We start from the raw sequence: 25,121 nt of genomic DNA, 5'->3' as shown, positions 1-25,121 counted from the left end.
TGCTTGATCAGGATGGTACCTAGGAGCAGCAGTGAAGGCCACAACATCAGACCATGCCAGTCTGCCTCAAGGTTGCCATCCTGGTTAAAGCAGTATCAGTCATGTAGAGGAATGTCCAGTACTTTAGGAAGCAGATCAATGTCCTTCTCCACTTCACCAGGGAAGCTGAACCAACCTCTTTCTGATTCATCACACTCACTCTGTCTCTGCTACTGTACCCACCTCTCACCAAGGCTCATGATCTACTGCTCTCACTATTGCCTGCCACATCTTCCCATGTACTCTCATTCACCCTATCCTGTCTGCAAGCCCTGTCTCCTTACTCACTTGGGTCACCTCCCCTCCTGCACCACTTTCATCTCCTCTAATATCTGTCTTTCTCTCTCATTCCAGAAGGCAAACAGTTGACAATAGTCAGAAAGAGTCAAGATGGATGTTTGGCTACCTGACATTAGGCTTCTCACTCCTTAAGAGCAGAGGATTCCCACTCTGATAGCCCAAGCAGGGACTAGGTTGATATCAGAGGCTTATTACGCAAGGAATCTCTGAGTGAAGGTCATTCCCCTTAATTGACTGAGGGCTGCTGACAATCACAACAAACTTTAGATTCACACTAAATGGCTCAACAAAACAGCAGTGATATGTGCCTGGTACCTCTGGCTGAGTGAACAAAGCATAAAAAGGCAAAGTAAGCCAATTCAAAGCAGAGATGCTATGACTCAGGGTGGGCGAGTGCAATGAGAGCAAGCAAAGAGCTTGGAGATACAGCCTGGTTGAGTCCATGAGCTGGGTGTGTGTGCCCCTGAGAATCTCACCATGCCATTTGTGAAATGCATTAAAGATAGAGTGAAATATTTTTGATGTCAAGATCGGTCGCACCATATTTCTCATGCTATTCTGCCACACATCTCACACATCAGTCTGGCTCCTATGAGATTCCACTCACTTTACACCTGTCAGACAGCAAAACATGACTGCAAAAGCTCATTAATTCAATCAACAATCAGGTGAAGAGAATGCGACTCACTTTAGCCACCAAGAAAACAAAAAATAAAATGATGGGAAATATGCTTGCTGATTGTGTAGGTGTGCGTGCGTGCATGTTTCTTGGAGATGTTCTCTGAAACTTCTATCCAAGGCCCCAAAGGATCCTTCCACAGCCAGCAGAGGTTTTCCTGTACCTCCAAACACCTCATCTACTGTGTCTGTTGCTCTCAATGTGGTCTCCTCTACATTGGGAAGACAGGACACCAACTTGCATAACGTTTCAGAGAACATCTCCAGGACACGTGCACTAAACAACCTCACTGCTCCGTGGTGGACCACTTCAACAGCCCCTCCCACTTGGCCAAGGACATGTAAGTCACGGGCCTCCTCAACTGCCAAATCTGAGCCACCCGACAACTGAAAGAAGAAAACCTCATCTTCTGCTTGGGACCTTCCAACCACATGGAATCAATGTCGATTTCACCAGTTTCCCCATCCCCCACCTTATCTTAGATCCAACCTTCCAACCCGACACTACTCTCTTGACTTGTCCTGCCTGTCCATCTTCCTTCCCACCTATCTGCTCCACCCTCCACTCTGACCTATCACCATCACCCCCCACCTTCATTTGGCTCTCGCATTCCTAGCTAATGTCCCCCCAGCCCCACATGCCTCCCATTTATCTCTCAGCCCCCTTGGGCACTCCCCACATTCCTGATGAAGGGCTTATGCTCAAAACATTGACTCTCCTGCTCCATAGATGCTGCCTGACCTGCTGTGTCTTTCCAGACCACATAAGGACAGCAGTTTCCTTCCCTAAGGGATAGGACATTTAAGAACATTAATGATTTTTCGAACAATCAACAATGGTTTCATGGTCACCATTGGACTTTTAGGTCCAGATTTTTTATTGAATTTAATTCTACCAACCACCATGGGATTCAAACTCAGGTCCCTATAACATTACTCGGGTTTCTGGATTAATAGTCCAGCGATAACACGTCTAGGCCATCATCTCCCTCCTAAATGGTTATGAAGATTGTCATCTGAAAGACTGTCAAGAAGTGAAATTGCCTGCCTTCCATGCCCGAAATCTTCAAAACCTAGCCATTCATTGTTGGAATTTTATGCTAAATATGGAAGTAAGAAAAAGTTCCAAGCAGCCTCCAGATTCATCCACCAGCTTCAAGAGACAGCTAAGCTGTCATGTCCATGCCACTGCAGCCTACCTATCCAGTTGCACTATTGGCCTCTAACAGACATAGAAGGGGGCAATCCAAATGAAATGGTACCAGATTGTCAGTAACGATTTTCAGCCAGTCAGCAACATGGGAACATTGCTGTGGATAGAAAAGAATGGAATGCTTCATCTGCCTCAAGTCAAAGTTACTGATATTAATCGAGGGAAACATGACAGGTAAGTTGTGCACAGTAAAATCCCACAAGCACCAATGAATCACATAATCAGTTTTGGTGACATTGGTCGGGAAAGAATTCTTATTTTTCTCTTTGCATGTCACATGGTTTTTCTCATTCCGCTTTGTGAATGTATTGTTCACAGAATTACTTCAAGATATCTTTCCTCAGCTATGAAACTTAACAATGATTCGACTTCAACTGACTTTTCTTCAACAATCAAAACCAGGGCATGAAAGGAGCAAAGAGATTTTCTATCTCCTTCCTTTGCCATTGCCATTTCCTTGTGAGTATCTGACTTTCTGACATATTTTTTCCCTCAATCTTAAATTTGATATTATATGGTCAAATTGCAGGTACATAAAGAATCAGAGCACAATATTATTTAAGATTTGTGATCTAGTTTTATTCATATGCTTATGTTGGAAAACTTCTGCATACAGTTGTCAAAAAGTTAACTGTTTTCAAGAGACCATTAACTTCAAAACTGTCGCCAGCTAATCTAGTGCAGAGATCAAAAGATGGCAGTTTAGATTGGCAAAAATTACATGGAATTAAAATCTGTCTGAACTTACTGTAACACATCTGTCACCACAGGCAATGGTGATTCTTCACCCATCAAATCCATTTCATCAGTAAAGCTGTTGGTCCGTGAAATATCATTTGGGTTTTCTTCAGTAGCACTTTTTCTCACTTTTAAAATAAATGGCATCAGAAAAATAAATATATTAAAAATCAATTGAGACAAATACTTACATTCAATATAACCAAGTTACAGAACTTACTTCAGAAAGGTGACAAGAAAAAGCCAGGGAACTATAGACCGGAGAGCCTGATGACAGTGGTGGTAAATTGTTGGAGGGGATTCTGAGGGATAGGATTTACATGCATTTGGAAAGGCAAGGACTGATCAGGGATAATCAACATGGTTGGGTGTGTGGAAAATCAGATCTCACTCGGGTGATTGAGTTTTTTGAAGAATTGACAAAGAAAATTGATGAAAGCAGAGCAGTAGACATTGTTTATATGAACTTCAGCAAGGTATTCAACAAGGTCCCACATGATAGACTGGTTAGCAGCATTAGATTACATGGGATGCAGAGGGAGCTCGACAATTGGATACAAAATTTGCTTGAAGATAGGAGACAGACAGTAGTGTGGAGGATTGTTCTTCGACTTAAGATCTGTGATCAGTGGTGTGCTGCAAGGATCAATGCTGAATCCCACTGCTTTTTGTCAGTTATATAAATGATTTTGACATGAATATAGGAGATATGGTTAGTAAGTTTGCTAATTACAGCAAAATTGGTGGTATAGTGGACAGTGAAGAAGGTTATCTTACTACAACAGGATCATGATCGGATGGGCCAACAAGCCGAGGAGTGGCAGATGAAGATTAATTTAGATAAATGTGAGATGCTGCATTTTGATAAGGCAAATCAGGGTATGGCTTATACAGTTAATGGTAGGGACCTGAGGAATGTTGATAAACAAAGAGACCTGGGGATGCATGCAAATTTCCTTGACAGTTGCAGGTAGACAGGGTGGTGAACATAGCATTTGGTACGCTTGACTTTGTTGGTCAATGCGATTGACTACAGAAGTTGGGACATCATGTTGCAGCTGTACAGGGTATTAGTGAGGCCATGTTTGGAATACTGCATACAATTCTAATCTCCCTGCTACAGAAAATATGTCGTCAAACTTGAGCGGGTGCAGAAAAGATTTACAAGAATGTTGCCAGGCTTATAGAGAAAGGTTGAATAGGCTGAGGCTGTTTTCTCTGGAGCATCAGAGGCTGAGGGATGACCTTACAGAGGTTTATAAAACCATGAGGGGTATGGATAGGGTGAATACCCAAGGTCTGTTTTCCCCAAGGTAAGGGAGTCCAAAACTAGAGGGTATTAGTTTAGGGTGAGAGGTGAAATATTTAAAAGGAAGCTGAGGGCAATCATTTCATGCAGAGGGTGGTGCATGTATGGAATGAGATGCCAGATACAGTTTTGAAATTTAAAAAGCATCTGGTTGGATACATGAATAGGAGTGTTTTCGAGGCACATAGGTCAAATACTGACAAATGGGACTAGATCAGTTCAGGATATCTGGTCGACATGGACAAATTGTACTTAAAGGTCTGTTTCCGTGCTGTATTACTCTCTGACCCTATAAGCCAATCAGAGGTCAACAGTGAGGACAAGCTTTTTCACAAGGTTGCGCATTGTATTTTGGTTCACCAAAGGTATCCCATGTTTAATATACATGCACATAGATTATTCTCTTAGTTTGCAATCTAACAATGGTAATTGAAGATAACCAAATTTTTAAAACATTTACAGTATTATGAATAAAATAATCTAATCTAATCACAAGGATATTAAACTCCAATTGAAAATTTTGTTTTTGGTAACAGCTCACAAGAAAGTAAGCAGTAGAATGCAACACATTTAAAGTCAACACATTAAAGTGATATTACTGCATTAGAGTTATATACAACAGAAATTATTAAATATTGCAAAAGTCTAATATTAAAGTGTGTGAACTATATAGACACATGTTCGCCTCTTGAAACAAAGACTGTTTTATTCAACAAAAACTGATCTTCAGAGAATTGTCTTGTACCTGGTGATGAGGGACAGCTTGAGGTACAGATGGTTAAGGAAGACCAGGAAAGCTGTTGACCTGCATGCAAAAAGCCAAAGCAAGGCAGAAATCACAAGCAAGGTGTAAAACAAAATAATTAATCTCAATCAAAAAGGGAAGACAAATATGCAGCATTGTTTAATATGGGCCAGGTAAGACATTACGGCTTGTTTGTGCCAAGGTTGGCAAGAGCTTCACTAGTGGAAAGTTATTTAAAGTGCGAGAGTTAGATGAAAGGATAAGACTCAGGTCAAGCTAACGTTATTCAAGTAAAGACATTAATAAATTGATAGTTGAGAATATAAAAATTACTTCAAGAATCAATGGAATTTATGAATCAAGTTTTGTAAAGTCCTCATAATAAAAATTGCATCGAGTAAGTTCTTGGATCTTTGTACATAATAAATCATTTACTAGCACATATTAATCAAGGAACAGACAATGACTGCTTATTATACATGCTTAAGTGAATCGCTTGGTTTGGGAGTTGCACAATGGAAACAAATGCTTAGACTGTCATTGACAAAGCTCATTCTGCATTCAAAGCAGACAGGAAGCGAGACAGATGAGTGTGCGATAACACTGACATTCATTAACAAGTATTACCCCCAAAATAATGCTGCATTTATCTCAAACCGCTGATTTCAGAAATGAATTATTAATGGAGCATGAAGAAGCCAAACAGATTAGTGAACAATTATATACTGTAACAACAGCAGGCACCAATAATAATATGCAAATGCATAATCGAAACAATGAGAAAAGCACTAAAATCAACCATCTGTTTAATTTTCCACACTCCATAAGAGAATTAAATGGAGAAGGAATAAGCATTGATGAGAACTGATGGGGAAAATTATATATGGAAAACAGAGTCGAGACAAAAGTAAAATTAATTCCTCAACAATCACGGTTCAGACTACAGGATTTGAATAGTGATTACTTTAAAGCAGACTTACCAGATTGTCTAAACATCCTTGTAAAACCTGACAAAGCAGAAAAAAGGCAAGCGTGTGAGATTATTTCTGACTGTCAGTCTCATTACAATCCAGCTGATTCAGTCCTTTTGCTAACAAATATCTATGACTTAAAGGTTTCAAGAACAATTGAAAAAAGTTTTACTGAAAAAAAACCTCATGCAACAAGTACAAGTCAGCTAAAACAATAAGTTACCATTCATCAAACCTGTCAAAAGTACTGATCTAATGCTAAATAGATGAGCACACATTGTAGTTTTGTAAAACTAATGGGGCAAACAGTGAAGATAACATTTTTGACAAGTGGACTATCTTGCTGTTCATAAAATAGCCAGTCAATTTTAATCCTACTTGATTATCAGAGACTGGCTGAGAGGGAAGTTAAGGTCACTCAGGAACTGAACCTACTGTCATCTTTTTCAACCAGTTGTTCTGCTCAGGTAGGAAAGACAATGCCTAGAAAATGGGAGATATCCTTCCTTAAATACATAGGTTGGCCTCCAATGGTAGCATAGAGACCAGACTGATGTTTCATCCTAAGGCTTATGAGGAGAAACTTGTATGACTTTCTGACTAGGTAAAGCTAGTGGGTAGAATAGCTGGGATGAAAAGGGGCCCAAGCAGATTAAGTTTTTAAAACGTGTCTATAGCAAAAGGAGCTCCGGTCAGTAATTTACTTGAACATTAGAGATCTCTCAATTGGTTCACACAGAGGTACCAGCCACCAAACGTATACCCTGCCCAATTGCAATTTGCCATTGATTCCAGGTGAGTTACCAACGGAGGGCATATGGATGGGGTCTGGATAATAAAATTGCCTAAGCATCACTCTGGCAGAATTAAGGATAGTTTACTGTTTCCTTGATTTCCCACTTACAATTCTCACCTTAAGTTAAAAATCAAGGCTCATGATTGTCAGGATAAAGTAACAGCTCATGTTTTATTTACTGATTTGTCATGGAATTGACAAAATAAACTAAAATAAAGTGACAAAGTTGAAGCAGGCAAGAAGGCTGAAATATATAATCTGGGGTAACTCTCCAATGTAGCACTATCATTTTGAATAAGAACCTGTTTAGATGGTCCAATTGGATGTAAAAGAGCTCATGCAATTAGTCAAAAAAAAAGCAGACATTCCTAACATTTAAAAATACACATTCTAATCTCTCCTTCAATTTGTTTTTAATCAACACACCAAATCGGTGTTCACTCATCACTGTTTGCACTTAACAACTTGAAAATAAAATCTAATCAATTATAATCTTGAATGTCCTGTCACACCCGTACACTTCTAGCTGTGCTGAAAACGTTTCACTTAATAATCATGCTTTATGAGCATTTTAGCTCACTACCCTGTGTGAGATGTTACTCTACATGAAGGTGTTGCCACTGTCCTTATAAAGTGTAGAAAACTACAGGAACTGGTTGATCCAGTGTGTAGAACAAAACAATTTGCTGATCTAATGGAAGAGCCTCTTGTAATTAACAAGATATAATTTATCACATGTTAGTAACTGGTTACAGGTTACACTGACAAAGATATTGTTGCAGATTTTGAGGAGAGACCAGATGTTAGGTCTCACTCTTTCAAGATCCTAAACTAGGAAAAAGTGAGGATTGTAGATGCTGGAGATATGAGTTGAGTGTGTGGCACTGGAAAAGCTCAGCAGGTCAGGCAGCATCCGAGCAGTAGAATCAACATTTTGGGCAAAAGCCGTTCATCAGGAAATGGATGAAGGGCTTTTGCCCGAAACGTCGATTCTCTTGCTCCTCAGATGCTGCCTGACCTGCTGTGCTTTTCCAGCGCCACACTCTCGACCAAGACCCTAATCTGTCTGCCCCCAAATTTATATGACATCATTGTGGGTGGCAATTGAACACTCCTCAGTGTTAACTCTTTCAGAGCCACAAACAATAAATCTAACTATAACCTTGTATGACTTGTAACATTCTGACTAATCAATGCTGCAGTTTTTTTCCACTGTTTTCAAGGGCCTATTTATAGACTACCCAAAGAATACTATTTACAATAGGAATGACTCACTGTAAACCTAGAAAAGATACTATTCCGACTGAAAGCATAGTTTCAGATTCTTGCCCCAATTCTTTACTAGTTCTTCCTATAGGTATGGTTGCCTGCTGGAATCACAGGATTGTAGGTTACTCCAGTGTTACAATTGTGAATAAAATAAACACTTTTAAATTTATTCAGCATGTTTAGCAACGTCAGAGCATCACAAAATGCTTTATATCCAAAGAGTTAGATAGATTTACTGTCACCAATCCTTTTTGTTAGTATTAGTCGAAATTACTGACCAAGTGGGAAATCATGTCCCTACAAAGTCTTCAGCAGAAGAGAAATTCGGTCTTGATAGTTATATTGCATCTGAAATACATAATGTGTTCCTGCGCAACATCAGTTTATGCCTAAGTGTAAGTACAGATTACTGTCACTGAAATATTATGGTACACAATTTGGAGATAACGAAACAACTGGTTAATTACTCCCAGGAACAGTCCTTTGTATTCTGTTGGGTGGAACATATCTCATGATGTTACTTAATCTTCTCAGGTAGTAAATGTTTTATTAAATATCGCCTCCATCACACCCAAACTGCACCACCTCCCGCACTCCTCCCCCCCACCCTTTAATTCTGTTTATTAAAGTATTTATAAAATTGTTTCAAACAAAAGTTCACCACTTTCCCATCCTCTCCTGGAGAATCTGACTTTATAAACAACCGATGACTCATTTGGGTTGAAAGTCTGCTACTGGAGGATAAAACATTCTGGACCAATCCATTGCTAAACTGTAATGTTGGTGAATCATTGATTTTCCAAATGTCCTTTGCAGATGCTTCCATATTACTGCTTAAACTTTCCTCTCCAGTGGATGATCTTTAGTTTACTCAACTTGAGACAGAGTAGATAAATATATTTCTGAAATAAATAGTATTCTTTCTTTTATGTTTTAAAAAAGTCCACTCACATGTAATCCTTCTATGTGCTCTTGTGGTTAGCATTGTCATTTTATCAGATTCAATCATATACAATATAACTGTTTGGTACTGCTTCTCATTGATAGCTGAATTGATTATATCAAGAGTCTACTACCAACTCCTGTTGGCTGTGGTGTTAAGGATATCCAGTGAGTAGACTTTGATGATTAATCCACAGTTGGAAGACAGTAGAATAATCCCTGAAGAGAAAATGAGGTCTGCAGATGCTGGAGATCAGAGATGGAAATGTGTTGCTGGAGAAGCGCAGCAGGTCAGGCAGCATCTAGGGAACAGGAGAATCGACGTTTCGGGCATTAGCCCTTCTTCAGGAATGAGGAAAGTTTGTCCAGCAGGCTAAGATAAAAGATAGGGAGGAGGGACTTGGGGGAGGGGCGTCGGAAATGTGATAGGTGGAAAAAGGTCAAGGTGAGGGTGATAGGACAGATTGGGGTGGGGGCGGAGAGGTCGGGAAGAAGATTGCAGGTTAGGGAGGCGGTGCTGAATTTGATGGATTTGACTGAGACAGGCTGGGGGGAGGGGAAATGAGGAAACTGGTGAAATCCGAGTTCATCCCTTGTGGTTGGAGGGTTCCTAGCCGGAAGATGAGGCTTTCTTCCTCCAACCGTCGTTTCGCTGTGGTCTGACGATGGAGGAGTCCAAAGACCTGCATATCCTTGGTGGAGTGGGAGGGGGAATTGAAATGTTGAGCTACAGGGTGGTTGGGTTGGTTGGTCCGGGTGTCCCAGAGGTGTTCTCTGAAACGCTCCGCAAGTAGGCGGCCTGTCTCCCCAATATAGACGAGGCCACATCGGGTACAGAGGATGCAATAGATGATATGTGTGGAGGTACAGGTGAATCTGTGGCAGATATGGAAGTTTCCTTTGGGGCCTTGGAGGGAGGTGAGAGGGGAGGTGTGGGCGCAAGTCTTGCACCTCCTGCGGTTGCAGGGGAAGGTGCCGGGAGTGGAGGTTGGGTTGGTGGGGGGTGTGGATCTGACGAGGGAGTCACGGAGGGAGTGGTCTTTACGGAATGCTGATAGGGGAGGGGAGGGAAATATATCCTTGGTGGTGGGGTCCGTTTGGAGGTGGCGGAAATGACGGCGGATGATGCGCTGTACATGGAGGTTAGTGGGGTGGTAGGTGAGGACCAGTGGGGTTCTGTCCTGGTGGCGGTTGGAGGGGCGGGGTTCAAGGGCGGAGGATCGGGAAGTGGAAGAGATGCGGTGGAGGGCATCGTCGATCACGTCGGGGGGGGAAATTGCGGTCCTTGAAGAAGGAGGCCATCTGGGATGTGCGTTTTTGGAACTGGTCCTCCTGGGAGCAGATGTGGCGGAGTCGAAGGAATTGGGAGAATGGGATGGCGTTTTTGCAGGGGGCAGGATGGGAGGAGGTGTAGTCCAGGTAGCTGTGGGAGTCGGTCGGTTTGTAGTAGATGTCCATGTTGATTCGGTCGCCTGAGATGGAAATAGAAAGGTCGAGAAAGGGGAGGGAAGAATCTGAGACTGTCCAGGTGAATTTGAGGTCGGGGTGGAAGGTGTTGGTGAAGTGGATGAACTGCTCCACCTCCTCGTGGGAGCACGAGGCGGCGCCGATACAGTCATCGATGTAGCGGAGGAAAAGGTGGGGGGTGGGGCCAGTGTAGTTGCGGAAGATGGATTGTTCCACATATCCTACGAAGAGGCAGGCATAGCTGGGGCCCATGCAGGTGCCCATGGCTACTCCTTTCGTTTGGAGGAAGTGGGAGGATTGGAAAGAGAAGTTGTTCAGGGTGAGGACCAGTTCAGTCAGTCGAAGGAGGGTGTCAGTGGAAGGGTACTGGTCGGTACGGCGGGGAAGTAAGAAGCGGAGGGCTTTGAGTCCTTCGTGATGGGGGATGGAGGTGTACAGGGACTGGATGTCCATGGTGAAAATAAGGCGTTGGGGACCGGGGAAGCGAAAAGCATGGAGCAGGTGGAGGGCGTGGGTGGTGTCCCGAACGTAGGTGGGGAGTTCTTGGACTAAGGAGGACAGGACGGTGTCAAGGTAGGCGGAGATGAGTTCGGTGGGGCAGGAGCAGGCGGAGACAATGGGTCGGCCGGGGCAGTCAGGTTTGTGGATTTTGGGCAGGAGGTAGAAGCAGGAGGTGCGGGGTTGTGGGACTATGAGGTTGGAGGCGGTGGATGGGAGATCCCCCGAGGTGATGAGGTTATGGACGGTCTGGGAGATGATGGTTTGGTGGTGGGGGGTGGGGTCATGGTCAAGGGGGCAGTAGGAGGAGGTATCTGCGAGCTGGCGTTTGGCCTCAGCGGTGTAGAGGTCGGTGCGCCAAACTACTACCGCGCCTCCCTTGTCTGCTGGTTTGATAGTGAGGTTGGGGTTGCAACGGAGGGAGTGGAGGGCTGCGCGTTCCGAAGGTGAGAGGTTGGAGTGGGTGAGAGGGGTGGGGGAATTCAGGTGGCGGTTAATATCGCAGCGTAATCCCTCCCAATCAGTGAAGTCAGTAGTATCTTTTGATCTCTCACCACGAAGAGTTGTCAGAAACCAATGTAATTGTAATACATTTTCTCTAAGGTTCAAGAAATATTCTTCGGAGACTGATGAGGTCCTCCTACTGCTAAATAGAATTAGGTTGATCATTGGTATTTGGCTACTGAGCTGGTTTAGGTTCTTTAATGTGCTGCTGAATTTCAACAGTGAAGCAATCTTTCTGCTCAGAGCGAGGAGTGATAGTTTCTGATCATGTATATAGGCTTGACATAATATTGGACTCTGGCTTGTAAAACTACTGATATAATTGAGTTTGAAAAGTGTTCTCCCTATGACATGTAGTTTGCCATCAAACGGTTGTAGTTTCATTCTCTTCATGCAAGGGATTTTGTTCAGGTAATACAGTAACACACACCCTACTAACAAGATTAAAATCATTTACATGATAATTAACCTGCATATTTCTCCCCATGTATCTTTTTCATCTGTTCACCATCACCAGTAAATTACCCATGTTTCCAATTGAGACCATCAACCTACATGATCTGTGATATCTGGATCATGTGAGTTATATATTACTCTTTGAATGGTTGAGCTGCGACTTCTGAAGGTGGTGTGTACCGTAGAAAAATCTATGTTCCAATTAAGATATCTGCTGCTGTACTTATAGAAGAAATAAATAAGTTCACTCATTCTGCCCTAGGCTTCTTTCATAATCCTGAAGCAATTCCAACTTCAGTTTCGGGCCATGCAGATACAGAATGGGCGATTGTCAAACAGTCCAAAAGAAACTGGCAGGTAGTGCAGGAGCCCTTATGATCCCGCCAGAGAATTGGTTTTCCATTATGTATATTGGTGAGAGTGTTGCTTCCTCAAAGGAGTGCAGCAAATGACAGGTATAGCTGTACAGGAGGGTGAAAAAGAAAAATAGAACAGCAGGAAAGAACAGGGAATCATTAGCGAGGGAATGCATACATGTTTCTGTGGCCACAGGCTGACTGTTGGAAGTTGTGGTTCTGTTCGCCGAGCTGGGAATTTCTGGTGCAGACGTTTCGTCCCCTGTCTAGGTGACATCCTCAGTGCTTGGGAGCCTCCTGTGAAGCGCTTCTGTGATGTTTCCTCCGGTATTTGTCGTGGTTTGAATCTGCCGCTTCCGGTTGTCAGTTCCAGCTGTCCGCTGCAGTGGTTGGTATATAGAGTCCAGGTCAATGTGATTATTGATTGAATCTGTGGATGAGTGCCAAGCCTCTAGGAATTCCCTGGCTGTTCTCTGTTTGGCTTGTCCTATAATAGTAGAGGACACACACGCAGAGGACAAGCAACATGAGTTCGACTGGGACAACACTACCATTATAGGCCAAGCCAAACAGAACAGCCAGGGAATTCCTAGAGGCTTCGTCACCTAGACAGGGGACGAAACATCTGCACCAGAAATTCCCAGCTCGGCGAACAGAACCACAACAGTGAGCACCCGAGCTACAAATCTTCGCACAAACTTTGACTGTTGGAAGGTATGTAGTCTCCCTGGTAGCAGGATCAAAATGTCACAGATAGCTACAGAACATTCTTCTAGGAGAGCATTTCAATCAGAAGTCATGGTCAACATCGGTATCAATAATATCAATAGGAAGGGGGAAGAATCCTGGTCCATAATGTCCACGTCCCATCAATAATTAAAATGAAAAATCAGAATTTAGGGAGCTTTGTATTAAGTCAGCAATCACTGACTTCTGAAGGTGGTACATACCATAGGAAAATATATGTTCCAAGTAAGATTTTGTAGTAATCTCCAGATTACTTCCAGTACCATGCCCATTAAGTACAGAAATAAGAGGAGGAGAAGACAATTGAATGCATTGCTGAAAAGATAGTGTAGGAGATTGGGTTTTAACTTTCTGGGCACTTGGACTGGGTTTGGGGGAGATGGCACCTGCGCAGAGTGGATGGGTTGCACCTGAACAAAGTCAGGTCTAACACCCTTGAGAAGGAACTTGTTATTAGCAAAGTTTTATACCAAGTCAGCAGTAATGTGAGAATCAGGAGAGAATGTTAGAGAGCAATACCAGGATGTACAAAATACAGGGAAATTCAAATAGCTCCAGATTATAAAATAGCAAATTAACAAGTGGAGTTGAAGTAGGGGAGAAATGAAAATATTTTCAAATCAGGACTATACTGTAAGCACGTGAATGCATAGAGTGAATTACAAAACTGCAACAATAACAAATACTTGGCTGAAGGAAGGGCAGGAGGGGTGTTAAATATTCCTGCTCACAGAGTTTTCATGAGAGGAAGAAAATGAGGAAGGGTGCGAGCTTGGTTTAGGAGATCATTGCAGTATTTGGGAAACAGGATGTATTAGAGAGTTGAAGAACTGAAAAGTTCAGAGTTCCAACATCAGCGTAATCTACAAACCATTTGTCAGTGGGAACAGTGTAAAGGAACAAACCTGTCTGGAAAGTACAAGATGGTGCAAGCATTGTAGAGCTGCTGCAATGGAGGACCTTAGTTAACTGAGCTGGTGGTAATATTCAGGATAGAGAGGGGCAAGAATTTTTGAATTGCATTGAGGAGAGTTTTCTACGTCAATGTGTGTGCACTCCAACAGGAAAGAAGGCGCTGGTGGATTATGTTGTTGGGAAGAGGGTGAGCCAAGTCGAAGAAGTAAAAGTGGAGGGACGTTTAGGGAATAGTGATTGTTGTTGCATAGGCCTTAGGAAAATCATGGAAAAAATGTAATGGGCAACTCAGAGTGAGAACTAAGTAACTAAGGGAAACCAACTTCAATGAGGCAAGAACGGAGCTCAGCTGGGTAGTCTGAAACCAAAGGCTGCCTGGAAAATCTAGTTGAACAATGGGCTACCTTCAAAGAAGAAATGATTCAGATACAGTCAAGGCATGTTCCCTTAAAAAGGAAAGATATGCAAACAAATCCAGAGCCCACTGGATCAAAAAGGAAACAGGAATCAACATAAAGAAGTAGTATGTTTTGACAGACTTCAGTTAAAAAATACAATTCAGAACCAAGCTGATTACAAAATGCTCAGAAAGCAATTGAAGAAGCAAATAAGAGAAGCAAAAAGAAATTTAAAAAAGGCTTAGTTAAAATAAAGGGGAATCCCAAAATCTTTTACAGACACATAAATAGTCAAGTTTAATTTCCTATCTGAAGTATCTGTAAACTTTAATCTTTTGGAAACATAATCCACTTCTCCATTTCCTTTGTATTTAACTGTTGTTACTTCTATTAATGGAATGACTTATGCTGTTATTTCTACTAATTGAATGATTTATTTGAAAACTATTACAGGGAGTTTCTTTGTAGATATATCTGGTTTTGTTGTTTACTATTTGAAATTGTATTATCACTTCAATTGTAATAAATATTAAGTTTTCTTCAGCAAATAGTTTTAAATCTTTGTAATAATTTTAAATATGGGATAATAAAGATGAATTTTTAAGAAAACATCTTCATTAAGGAGCTGTCCGGGAGCAGCAGGAGACAGAGCAGAGGGGACGTTGGGACCAGGAGGTTGCTGGGACGATAAGGTCTTAGTATGCATTTGGGCAGCAGTATTAGTTATTTGAGTTAAAGCTAAGGCTTACAATGGCAGGGGACCTCAGACTCATGGCATGTGGCTCTTGTTTGGTGTGGGAGCTCAGGGACGTGGCTGATGTCCCTGACTCTTAGTCAAGAGTGTGGTGCTGGAAAAGCACAGCAGGTCAGGCAACATCTGAGGAGCAGGAGAATCGACATTTCGGGCATAAGTCTTTCATCAGGAATAGGGCTTGTGGGTCGGGGCTGAGATATAAATGGGAGGGGGGTGGAGTTGGGGGAAGGTAGCTGGGAAAGCGATAGGTGGATCAAGGTGAGGGAGAAGGTGATAGGTCAGAGGGGGCAGTGATGGATGGGTCCAGAGGGGAGGCTGAGTTGGAGGCTTGGGACTAGGATAATGTGGGGGAAGGGAAAATGAGGAAGCTGTTGAAATCCACGTTTATCCATGTGGTTGCAGGATCCCAAGGCAGAATATGAGGCGTTACTCCTCCAGATGTCAGGTGGTAACAGTTTGGCATGAGGCAGCCCAGGACCTGGATGTCCTTGATGGAGTGGGAGGGGGAATTGAAGTGTTCAGCCACAGGGCAATGGGTTTGGTGGGTGAGGGTGTTCTAGAGATGGTCGCTGAAGCGATCTGCAAGCAGGCGCCCTGTCTCCCCGATGTAGAAGAGACCACATCGGGTGCAACGGATGCAGTACATGACATTGGTAGAGGTACAGGTAAGTTTCTGAAGGACATGGAAGGATCCCTTGGGGCCTTGGATGGAGGTGAGGGGAGTGGTGTGGGCACAGGTTTTGCACTTCCTGCAGTGACAGGGAAAGTTACCAGCGGTGGGGTGTGGGCTGGTGGGGTGTGTGGACCTGACGAGGGAGGCACAGAGGGAATGGTCTTTTCGGAACGCTGATAGGGGTGGGGAGGGAAATATATCTCTGGTAGTGGGGTCCGTTTGGAGGTGGCTGAATTGGCAGAGGATGATGTGTTGTTTGCAGAGGTTGGTGGCATGGAAGGTGGGGACCAGGAGGGCTTCTGTCCTTGTTGTGCTGGGAGGGTTGGTGCGTGAATTGGAGGAGATATGCTGGAGGGCCTCATCGACCATGTGGGAAGGGAAGTTGCAATCATGGAAGGAGGCGGCCATCTGGGACTTTGAGGTGGAATTGGTCATCCTGGGAACAGATGCGGTAGGAGGCAGAGGAATTGGGAATAAGGGATGGTGTTTTTACAGGAGGTAGGGTGGGAAGAGGTGTAGTATAGGTAGCTGTGGGAGTTGGTGGACTAGTAGTCTGTGGTTAGTTGGTTGCCAGAGACGGGGATGGAGAGGTCCAGGAAGGGGAGGGAGTTTGCCAAGATGGTCCAGGTGAATTTGAGGTCGGGGTGGAAGGTGTTGGTAAAGTTGCTGAACTGTTCAACCTCCTTGTGGGAGCATGAGGCGGCACCAATACAGTCGTTGATGTAGCGGAGGAACAGGTGGGGGGGGGTGGTGCTGGTGTAGCTGTGGAAGATGGACTGTTTCACATAGCCAACAAACAAACAGGCATAGCTGGGTCCCATGCACATGCCCATGGCTACCCCTTTGGTTTAGAGGAAGTGGGAGGATTGGAAGGAGAAGTTGTTGAGGGTGAGGACCAGTTCAGGCAGGCGAATGAAGGAGTCGGTGGAAGGATACTGGTTGGGACGGTGTGAGAGGAAGAAACTGAGGGCTTGGAGACCTTCGTCATGGTGGATCGATGTGTACAGGAACTGGATGTCCATGGTGAGGTGTTGGGAGCCAGGGAAATGAAAATCTTGGAGGTGGTGAAGGGCATGGGTGGTGTCATGAACATAGGCAGGGAGGTCTTGGACAAAGGGGGACAGGATGGTGTCGAGGTAGGAACAGTTGAGTTCAGTGGAACAGGCGCAGGCTGAGAAAATGGGTCAACCAGGCAGTCAAGTTTGTGAATCTTAGGAATGAGGTAGAATCGGGCAGTGCAGGGCTCTCGGACAATAAGGTTGGAAGCTGTGGGTGGGAGATCCTCAGAGGTGATGAGGTTGTGATGGTCTGGGAGATGATGGTTTGGTGACGGAAGATGAGGTCGTGATCAAGGGGGCATTAGGAGGAGGGGTCTGCGAGTTGGTGCCGGCTTCAGCAGTGTAGAGGTCAGTGCGCCACACTGCTCCTGCATCCCACCTGTCTGTGGGTTTGGTGGTGTAGTTGGAGTTGGAACAGAGGGAGTGGAGGGCTGCGTGTTGTGATGGTGAGAGGTTGGAGTAGATGAGGCGGTTGGACAGGTTGAGGTGATCGATGTCACGGCGGCAGTTTGAAATGAAGAGGTTAAGGTTGTGAGCAGGCCAGCGGGGTGTCCAGTTGGATGGGGTGCGTTGGAGGAGGGAGAAAGGGTCCTCGGTGGGTGGGCGGGTGTCTTGGTTAAAAAAGGTAGGCAGAATCTCTCCCTCAATATCATTAAAACAAAGAAGCTGGTCATCGACTTCAAGAATCAATGTGGAGAAAATATCTGTCTGCATCAATAGTGCTGAGGTGGAGGTGGAAATGTTGAGAACTTCAAAGTACTAAGAGAAAATATCATTGACAATCTATCCTGGTCCATCCATGTTGATGCAACAGTCAAGAAAAACATCAACGCCTCTACTTTCTCAGGCGAAGATAATTTAGAATGTCCACACAGCTTGGTATGGCAACTGCTCTGTCCAATATTAATTATTGTTAATAGTTTCACAGTCACTATTACAGAGCAAAACCTTTTAGTTCCAGATTTTATTATTTGAATTCCAATTCCATCAGCTGCCATGGTAGAATTTGAGCTCATGCTCCTACACCATTAGGTCTCTGGATTGCAAGTTCACTTCTGATTTTACCACGACACTTACTATCTCTCATGAACATTGGTGATATTATCCCTGCTCTTGTTCAAAATAGTGCCAACAAATCTTTTACGTCTACTTAACTGAGCACAGGGCTCTCAGTTTATTAGTACAAACTAAAATGCAGCCAACAGGGAAACATTTCACCAGTACTGAATTTGAAGGTCAGTGTGATATTTGAGCCACAGCTGACTACTGAAGGTCCTACACATTTTCATCATGACTTCTTCATACAAGGATTCTGTAATTACATCTATAAACACAATTTGTAGAACATAAAGCAATATAGCAAAGGAACAGGCCCTTCAGCCCACCTAACCTGACCATGCTAAACTAATCCCATCTGTCTGCACATAGTCTGTATCTTTTTGTTCCCTGCCAGTTCACGTGTCTGTCTAAATGCCTCTTAAATGTGGTTATCATATCTGCTTCAAACTCCCTCCTCTGGCAGTGTGTTCAGGCACCTACTACTCTATGGAAAGAAAGCTTGCCTCACACATCTTCTTTGAGCTAGTCCCTTCTCATCTTAAATGTGTGCCTCCTGGTATTTACCATTTCCACCCAGGGGATAAAAAAAAAGACTAACCATTCACCTTGCCCATACCTCTTAATTTAATATACTTCAGGTCACCCCTCAACCTCTGATGCTCTAGCAAAAACAATCCAAGTTCATCAACCTGTGCTTCTAACTAATACACTTCAATCCAGGAAATATCCTGGTAAATCTCTTTTGCACCCTCCATATCCTTCTTAGAGTATGGTGACCAGAACTGCATGCAATATCCAAATGTGGCCTAACTAAAGTTTGAAACAGCTGCAACATGACTTGATAACTTTTATACTCAATGTCCTGATCAATGCAGGCAGGCCTGCCTAAACCTTTACACTATTACCTGATGAAGGAGCGACACTCCAAAAGCTAGTGTGCTTCCAACTCAACCTGTTGGACTATAACCTGGTGTTGTGTGATTTTTAACTTTGTACACCCCAGTCCAACACCGGCATCTCCAAATCATTACAATCTTATCTACTTATATTGCCACTTTCAGTTTGATTTTGACAGTTTTCTCCTTTCATTGCTAATTTTAATTATCTTTGCTACTCTGCTTTCATTTACAGTCTCACATTGTCCAAAATATCAGAATATATATTGTATTTTGTTACAGCAAATGCTTTCAGCTTTCTACAAAGCAATATAAAATAAAAGAAAGACATTTACTGTCCTTTTTGGGTAATTGCTAAAGTTTGAAAAACAATTACCATAAAATTGAGTATGCTGCAGATTTCCCCTTTCCCAGTAAGTATGTAAATAGTATAAAGTAAAGGGTTTAAAATTGGATTACTCTTGTTTTCAGGGTCTATTTGGAGTTAATTATTAGTGGAATCATGGTAATGCAAAATAAAGATACACCTCTTAAGTGATCCATTCTCGACAAACAAAATCTTGCTAGTGGTCAATTAAAATAAGAATACATTGGCTCTGGGGAAGATAATAATTTTGCATATCTCCCATACAACTCCTGATATGTATCGTTAGCTCTCAAACTTTCTGTGAAAGTCACAAACCATGTGAGATGCAAAATGGGCAAAGACTCCAAATCTTCAATCAGTTTTAGAACCTAATTTTGCTTAAAAAGTTGCTTTCATGAACAAAGTGGATATTGGGGGTCAAAATTGGGTGGCAAATTCAGATTGGATGCATTATTTTCATGGTGTGTGAACATCATTGGCAGAATCAGCACTTGTTGTCCATCCTGAAATGCCTTTCAGAAGGTGGTTGTAAGCTATTGTAGTCCATCTGCTACGTATACACTCATTGATGTAAGGAACAGAGTTTGAGTATTTTGATCCAGTGACAGTGAAGGAGTGGGTTTATGGTGTGTAGCTTGGACAGAAACTTGCAGGTGGTGGTACTTCTATTCATTAGCTGCCCTTTTCCCTCTAGGTGACAGAGATCATGGATTTGAATGGTGCTACGGAAGAAACCTTTGTGAATTGTTGCAGCTGATACACATTACTGCTACCATGTTTTAGTGGTGGATAGAATGAATATGTAAGATGGTTAATACGATGCAAATCAAAAGGGCTGCTTTATCCTGAATTGTGTTGAGCTTCTTTAACATTCTTGAAGTCACACTCATCCAGGTAAGTAATTAAAAAAAACTATCACACTCCTATTTAGAGTCTTGTAGATGAAGGGAGTAGTTTGGGAGTCAGAAGAGGAGTTAGTCATTGCAGAATTCCTAGCCTATAATCTGTTGTTTCAGCCACCTATCTATACAGCAAGTTAAGTTAAGTTTCTGGTCAATGGCAACTCCTAGGATGTTAATCATGAGGGATTCTGCAATGGTCATGTTATTGGTTGTCAAGGGGAGACAGTTAGATTCTTTCTTCCTGGAAATGATAATTGCTTGGCACTTATAATACATAAATGCTATTTGCTACTTATGATGGCAATGTTGTTCAATTCTTATTGCATGTAGGCATGGACTGCTCCAGCATTTGAGTTGTAGTAAATGGTGCAGAACAAATCTGTAAACATAGCAATTTATGGCCTTATGATGGAAAAGAGATAATTAGTGAAGCAAAGGATTCTGGGTAATCCAAGATGGAGGATGGGAAATAATTGTGGCTTTAAAAGCTGCTCCTTTTTTGAGGTATTTGAGGTTGTGGAGATGATTTCCTGAAATTTGAGGAGCAGTAATTACTGTTTTATAAGATGTTGCATTGTTTTGGAACTTTGGCAGAAAATAAGATCAAAACAATGGCACTTTAAAAAAGGAGAAAGAAAACACGGCAGTAACCTAATTGTCAGTAAGAGAGAGAGAGAAAGAAACTTGCACTGCTGTCTGACACAGCAGTAAATCTACACAGCTACTGCCTTTGCTGTTTGAGTTCAAGTATTTCTGGACATCAGAGTGCATCTAAGAAAAATGATCAAAAATGGGCGGCACAGTGGCTGGCACTGCTGCCTCACAGTGCCAGAGACCCGGGTTCAATTCCCACCTCAGGTGACTCCCTGTGTGGAGTTTGCACGTTCTCCCCATGTCTGTGTGGGTGTGCTCCGGTTTCCTCCCACAATCCAAAAATGTGCAAGTTAGGTGAATTGGCCATGCTAAATTGCCCATAGTGTTAGGTGAATGGGTAAATGAGGGGAATGGGTCTGGGTGGGTTGCGCTTCGGTGGGTCGGTGTGGACTTGTTGGGCCGAAGGGCCTGTTTCCACACTAAGTAATCTAAAAAAAAATTCACATCTGACCTTGGAGGAGCCGGTGTGGAAGAGATCACAGCCCAGGAGCAGAGAAGTGCATGGTTTTTAAGTGTAACCTTGCTGTCTTTAAATAGTGAGTAGAGTGGGTTATTTTTGGTTATATAGAGTCATGGAGATATAGAGCATGGAAACAGACTCGTCGGTCTAACTCGTCGATGCCGACCAGATATCCAAACTTAATCTAGTCCCACCTACCAGCACCTGGCCCATATCCCTCCAAACCCTTCCTATTCATATACCCATTCAAAAGCCTTTTCAATGCTGTCATTGTACCAGCCTCCACCACTTCCTCTGGCAGCCCATACCATATACGCACCACCCTCTATATGAAAAAGTTGCCAGTTTGTCCCTTTTATATCTTTCCCCTCTCACCCTAAACCGGTGATATGGTGTCTCACTGGTTAGCACTGCTCCCTCACAGCGCCAGGGATCCGGGTTTGATTCCAGCCTCGGGTGACAGTCTGTATGGAGTTTGCACATTCTCCCTGTGTCTGTGTGGGTTTCCTCCAGGTTATTCAGTTTCCTGCCACAATCAAGTGAATTGGCCCATATAGTGTTAGGTGCATTAGTCAGGGGTAAAGATAGAGTAGGGAAATGGGTCTGAGTGAATTACTCTTCAGAAAGTTGGTGTGGACTTGTTGGGCCGAAGGGCCTGGTTTCATACTCATCTGCTATGCCCTCTAGTTCTGGATGCCCACACCCTGGGGAAAAAGACTTTGTCTATTTACCCTCTCCATGCCCCTCATGATTTTATAAGCCTCTATAAGGTCACCCCTCAGCCTCCGACGCTTCAGGGAAAACAGCCCCAGCCTATTCAACCTCTCCCTATAACTCAAATTCTCCAACCCTGGCAACATCTTTGTAAATCTTTTCGGAACCCTTTCAAGTTTCACAACATCCTTCTGATAGGAAGGAGACCAGAATTGCATGCAATATTCCAAAAGTGGCTTAACCAATGTCCTGTACAGCTGCAACATGGCCTCCCTACTCCTGTACTCAATACCCTGACCATAAAGGAAGGCATACCAAATGCTTTCTTCACTATCTTATCTCCCTGTAACTCTACTTTCAAGGAGCTATGAACTTGCACTCCAAGGTCTGTTCAGCAACACTCCCCAGGACATTACAATTAAGTGTATAAGTCCTGTTAAGATTTGCTTTTCCAAAATGCAGCACCTCACATTTATCTAAATTAAACTCCATCTGCCACTCCTCAGTCCATTGGACCATTTGACCAAATTGTCCTCTGAAGTAACCTTCTTCACTGTCCACTACACCTCCAATTTTGGTGTCATCTGCAAACTTACTAACTATACCCCTTAACCTCATATCCAAATCATTTATAAAAATGATGAAAAGTAGTCGACCCAGCACCAATCCTTGTGGCACTCCACTGGTCACAGGCCTCCCATCTGTAAAACAACCCTCCATTACCACCCTCTTTCTTCTACCTTTGAGCCAGTCCTGTATCCAAATGATTAGTTCTTCCAGTATTCCATGAGATCTAACCTTGCTAAGCAGTCTCCTATGGGGATCCCTGGCAAACGCCTTATTGAAGTCCATATAGATCACATCTACTGCTGTGTCCTCATCAATCCTCTGTTGCTTCTTCAAAAAACTCAATCAAGTTTGTGAGACATGCGTTTTATTGAGATCTGCCCCTTGATTAAAATTTAAAAATATATAAACTATAGGTACTAGGTTCGCCTAAGAGCAGTGTTCTTTAGAGCAGTAACACTGTGCTATTTTCTGTAGATTGTTAAGATACAACGATGGCCTTTAGTAGAGTGATGTGCTGTTCCTGTTGGATGTGGAGGATTATGGAGAATTTGTTACTGATGATTATGTCTATATTAAGTGTGTTTGGTTGCAAATCCAATCAGATCACCTGGATCTGTTGGAGCAATGGTTAGAGGCAATGAGGAATTTACAGAAGCTGGGGTGGGATGGATGGCAGTTATAGGAAGGGAGAAAAACTGCAAATACAATCAGTTACTGCCAAGGAAGGTAGGAGAAGGGAGGCAGGTAGTGTAGGAGTCTACTGTCGCTATCGCCATCTCAAACAAGTAAGCTATTTTGGAAAATGTAGGGGTAATGGACTCTCGATGTAAAACGAACAACCAAGTTTCTGGTACTTCGACTGGCAAATGTAACAAGAGGAATGTCAGGTTCCAAGCAATCGATTCTGATAAGGGACTCTCTAGTCAGAGACACAGACAGACATTTCTGCAGCAGACAGCGAGAAATCAATGATGTGTCCCCGATGCCAGGATCAAGAATATTTCAAAAGGGAAGTGGGGCCAGCAGCAGGTTGTTGTATACATTGGAACTAATGACATAGACAAGGAAAAAGGATGAGATTCTGAAGGGAGAATGTAGGAAACTAGGCAGGAATTTAAAAAGGAGGTCCTTGAGGGCCGTAATATCTGGATTACTCCCGGTGTTACAAGCTAGTGAGGGTAGGAATAGGAGGATAGAGCAGATGAATGAGTCACTGTGGAGTTGGTGCAGGAGAGAAGGATTCACATTTTTGGATGTTTGGAATCTCTTCTGAGGTAGGAGTGACCTGTACAAGGAGGACAGATTGCACCTGAATTGGAAGGAAAATATACTGGGAGGGAGATTTGGTAGAGCTGCTTGGGATCTTTTAAACTAATAGGTTGGGGTGTGGGACCCATGGAGATAGTGAGAAAAGAGATCAGCCCGAGACTGGTACGTTTAGGAAAGTGAGCAAATCAAACAGTCAGGGCAGGCAGGACAAAACAGAGAAGGATCTAAATTAAACTGCATTGATTTCAATGCAAGAGGCCTAACAGGGAAGGCAGATGAACTCAGGGCATGGTTAGGAACATGAGCCTGGGGCCAGTGACCATAATTCTATTAGTATGAAAATAGTGACAGAAAAGGATAGACTGGATCTAAAAGTTGAAGTTCTAAATTGGAGGAGTGCCAACTTTGATGGTATTAGGCAAGAACTTTCAGAAGTTGATTGGGTGCAGATATTCACAGGTAAAAAGGGACGGCTGGGAATGGGAAGCCTTCAATAATGTGGTAACGGGAGCGCAGAGACAATATGTTCCTGTCAGCGTAAAAGGCAAGGCTGGTAGGTATAGGGAATGCTGGATGACTAGTGAAATTGAGGTTTTGGTTAAGAAAAAGAAGGAAGCATATGTCAGGTATGCACAGCACAGAGTGAATCCTTAGAAGAATAGAAAGACAATAGGAGTATACTGAAGAGGGAAATCAGGAGGGCAAAAAGGGGACATGAGATTGCTTTGGCAAATAGGGTTAAGGAGAATCCAATGAATTTTATAAATACATTAAGGACAAAAGGATAACTAGGGAGAGAATAGGGCCCCTCAAAGATCAGCAAGGCAGTCTTTGTGTGGAGCTACAGGAGATGGGAGAGATACTAAATGAGTATTTTGCACCAGTGCTTACTGTGGAGAAGAACATGAAAGGTATAGAATGTGGGGAAATAGATGGTGACATCTTAAAAAATGTCCATAACACAGAGGTGGTGGTGCTGGATGTCTTGAAATGCATAAAAGTGGATAAATCCCAAGACCGGATCAGGGGTACCCTAGAATTCTGTGGGAAGCTGGGGAAGTGATGGTGATACCCTTGCTAAGATATTTGGATCATCGATAATCACAGGTGAGGTGCCACAAGACTTGAGGTTGGCTAATGTGGTGCCACTGTTTAAGGTGGTAAGGAAAAGCCAGGGAATAATAGACCAGTGAGCCTGACATTGGTGGTGGGCATGTTGTTGGAAGGAATTCTGAGGGACAGGATTTACATGTATTTGGATAGGCAAGGACTGATTAGGGATAGTCAACATGGCTTTGTGCGTGGGAAATCATGTCTCACTAACTCGATTGAGTTTTTTTGAAGACATAAGAAAGAGGTTTGATGAAGGCAGAGGAGTGGATGTGATCTATGTGGACTTCAGTA

General features: G+C 43.1%; 1 protein-coding gene across 1 annotated transcript in view; it reads right to left on the bottom strand.

The window, feature by feature from the left end:
- The window catches only part of kcnq1.2 (potassium voltage-gated channel, KQT-like subfamily, member 1.2), a 599,569-nt gene that overhangs the window by 459,355 nt on the left and 115,093 nt on the right, over positions 1 to 25,121 (bottom strand). The window contains exons 11-13 of the mRNA XM_043709474.2: positions 6,003 to 6,029; positions 5,023 to 5,082; positions 2,979 to 3,096 (exon numbers count right to left, since the gene is read on the bottom strand). Coding sequence (XP_043565409.2) covers positions 2,979 to 3,096; positions 5,023 to 5,082; positions 6,003 to 6,029 — 205 coding nt within the window. The remainder of the gene's footprint in view (positions 1 to 2,978; positions 3,097 to 5,022; positions 5,083 to 6,002; positions 6,030 to 25,121) is intronic.

This window comes from Chiloscyllium plagiosum, unplaced genomic scaffold (genome assembly GCF_037043375.1).
Source record: "Chiloscyllium plagiosum isolate Xiang-an unplaced genomic scaffold, Cpla_swu_hap1 HiC_scaffold_19, whole genome shotgun sequence".
Taxonomy (NCBI): Eukaryota; Metazoa; Chordata; class Chondrichthyes; order Orectolobiformes; family Hemiscylliidae; genus Chiloscyllium; species Chiloscyllium plagiosum.
This window is presented reverse-complemented; position numbering and strand designations above follow the sequence as displayed.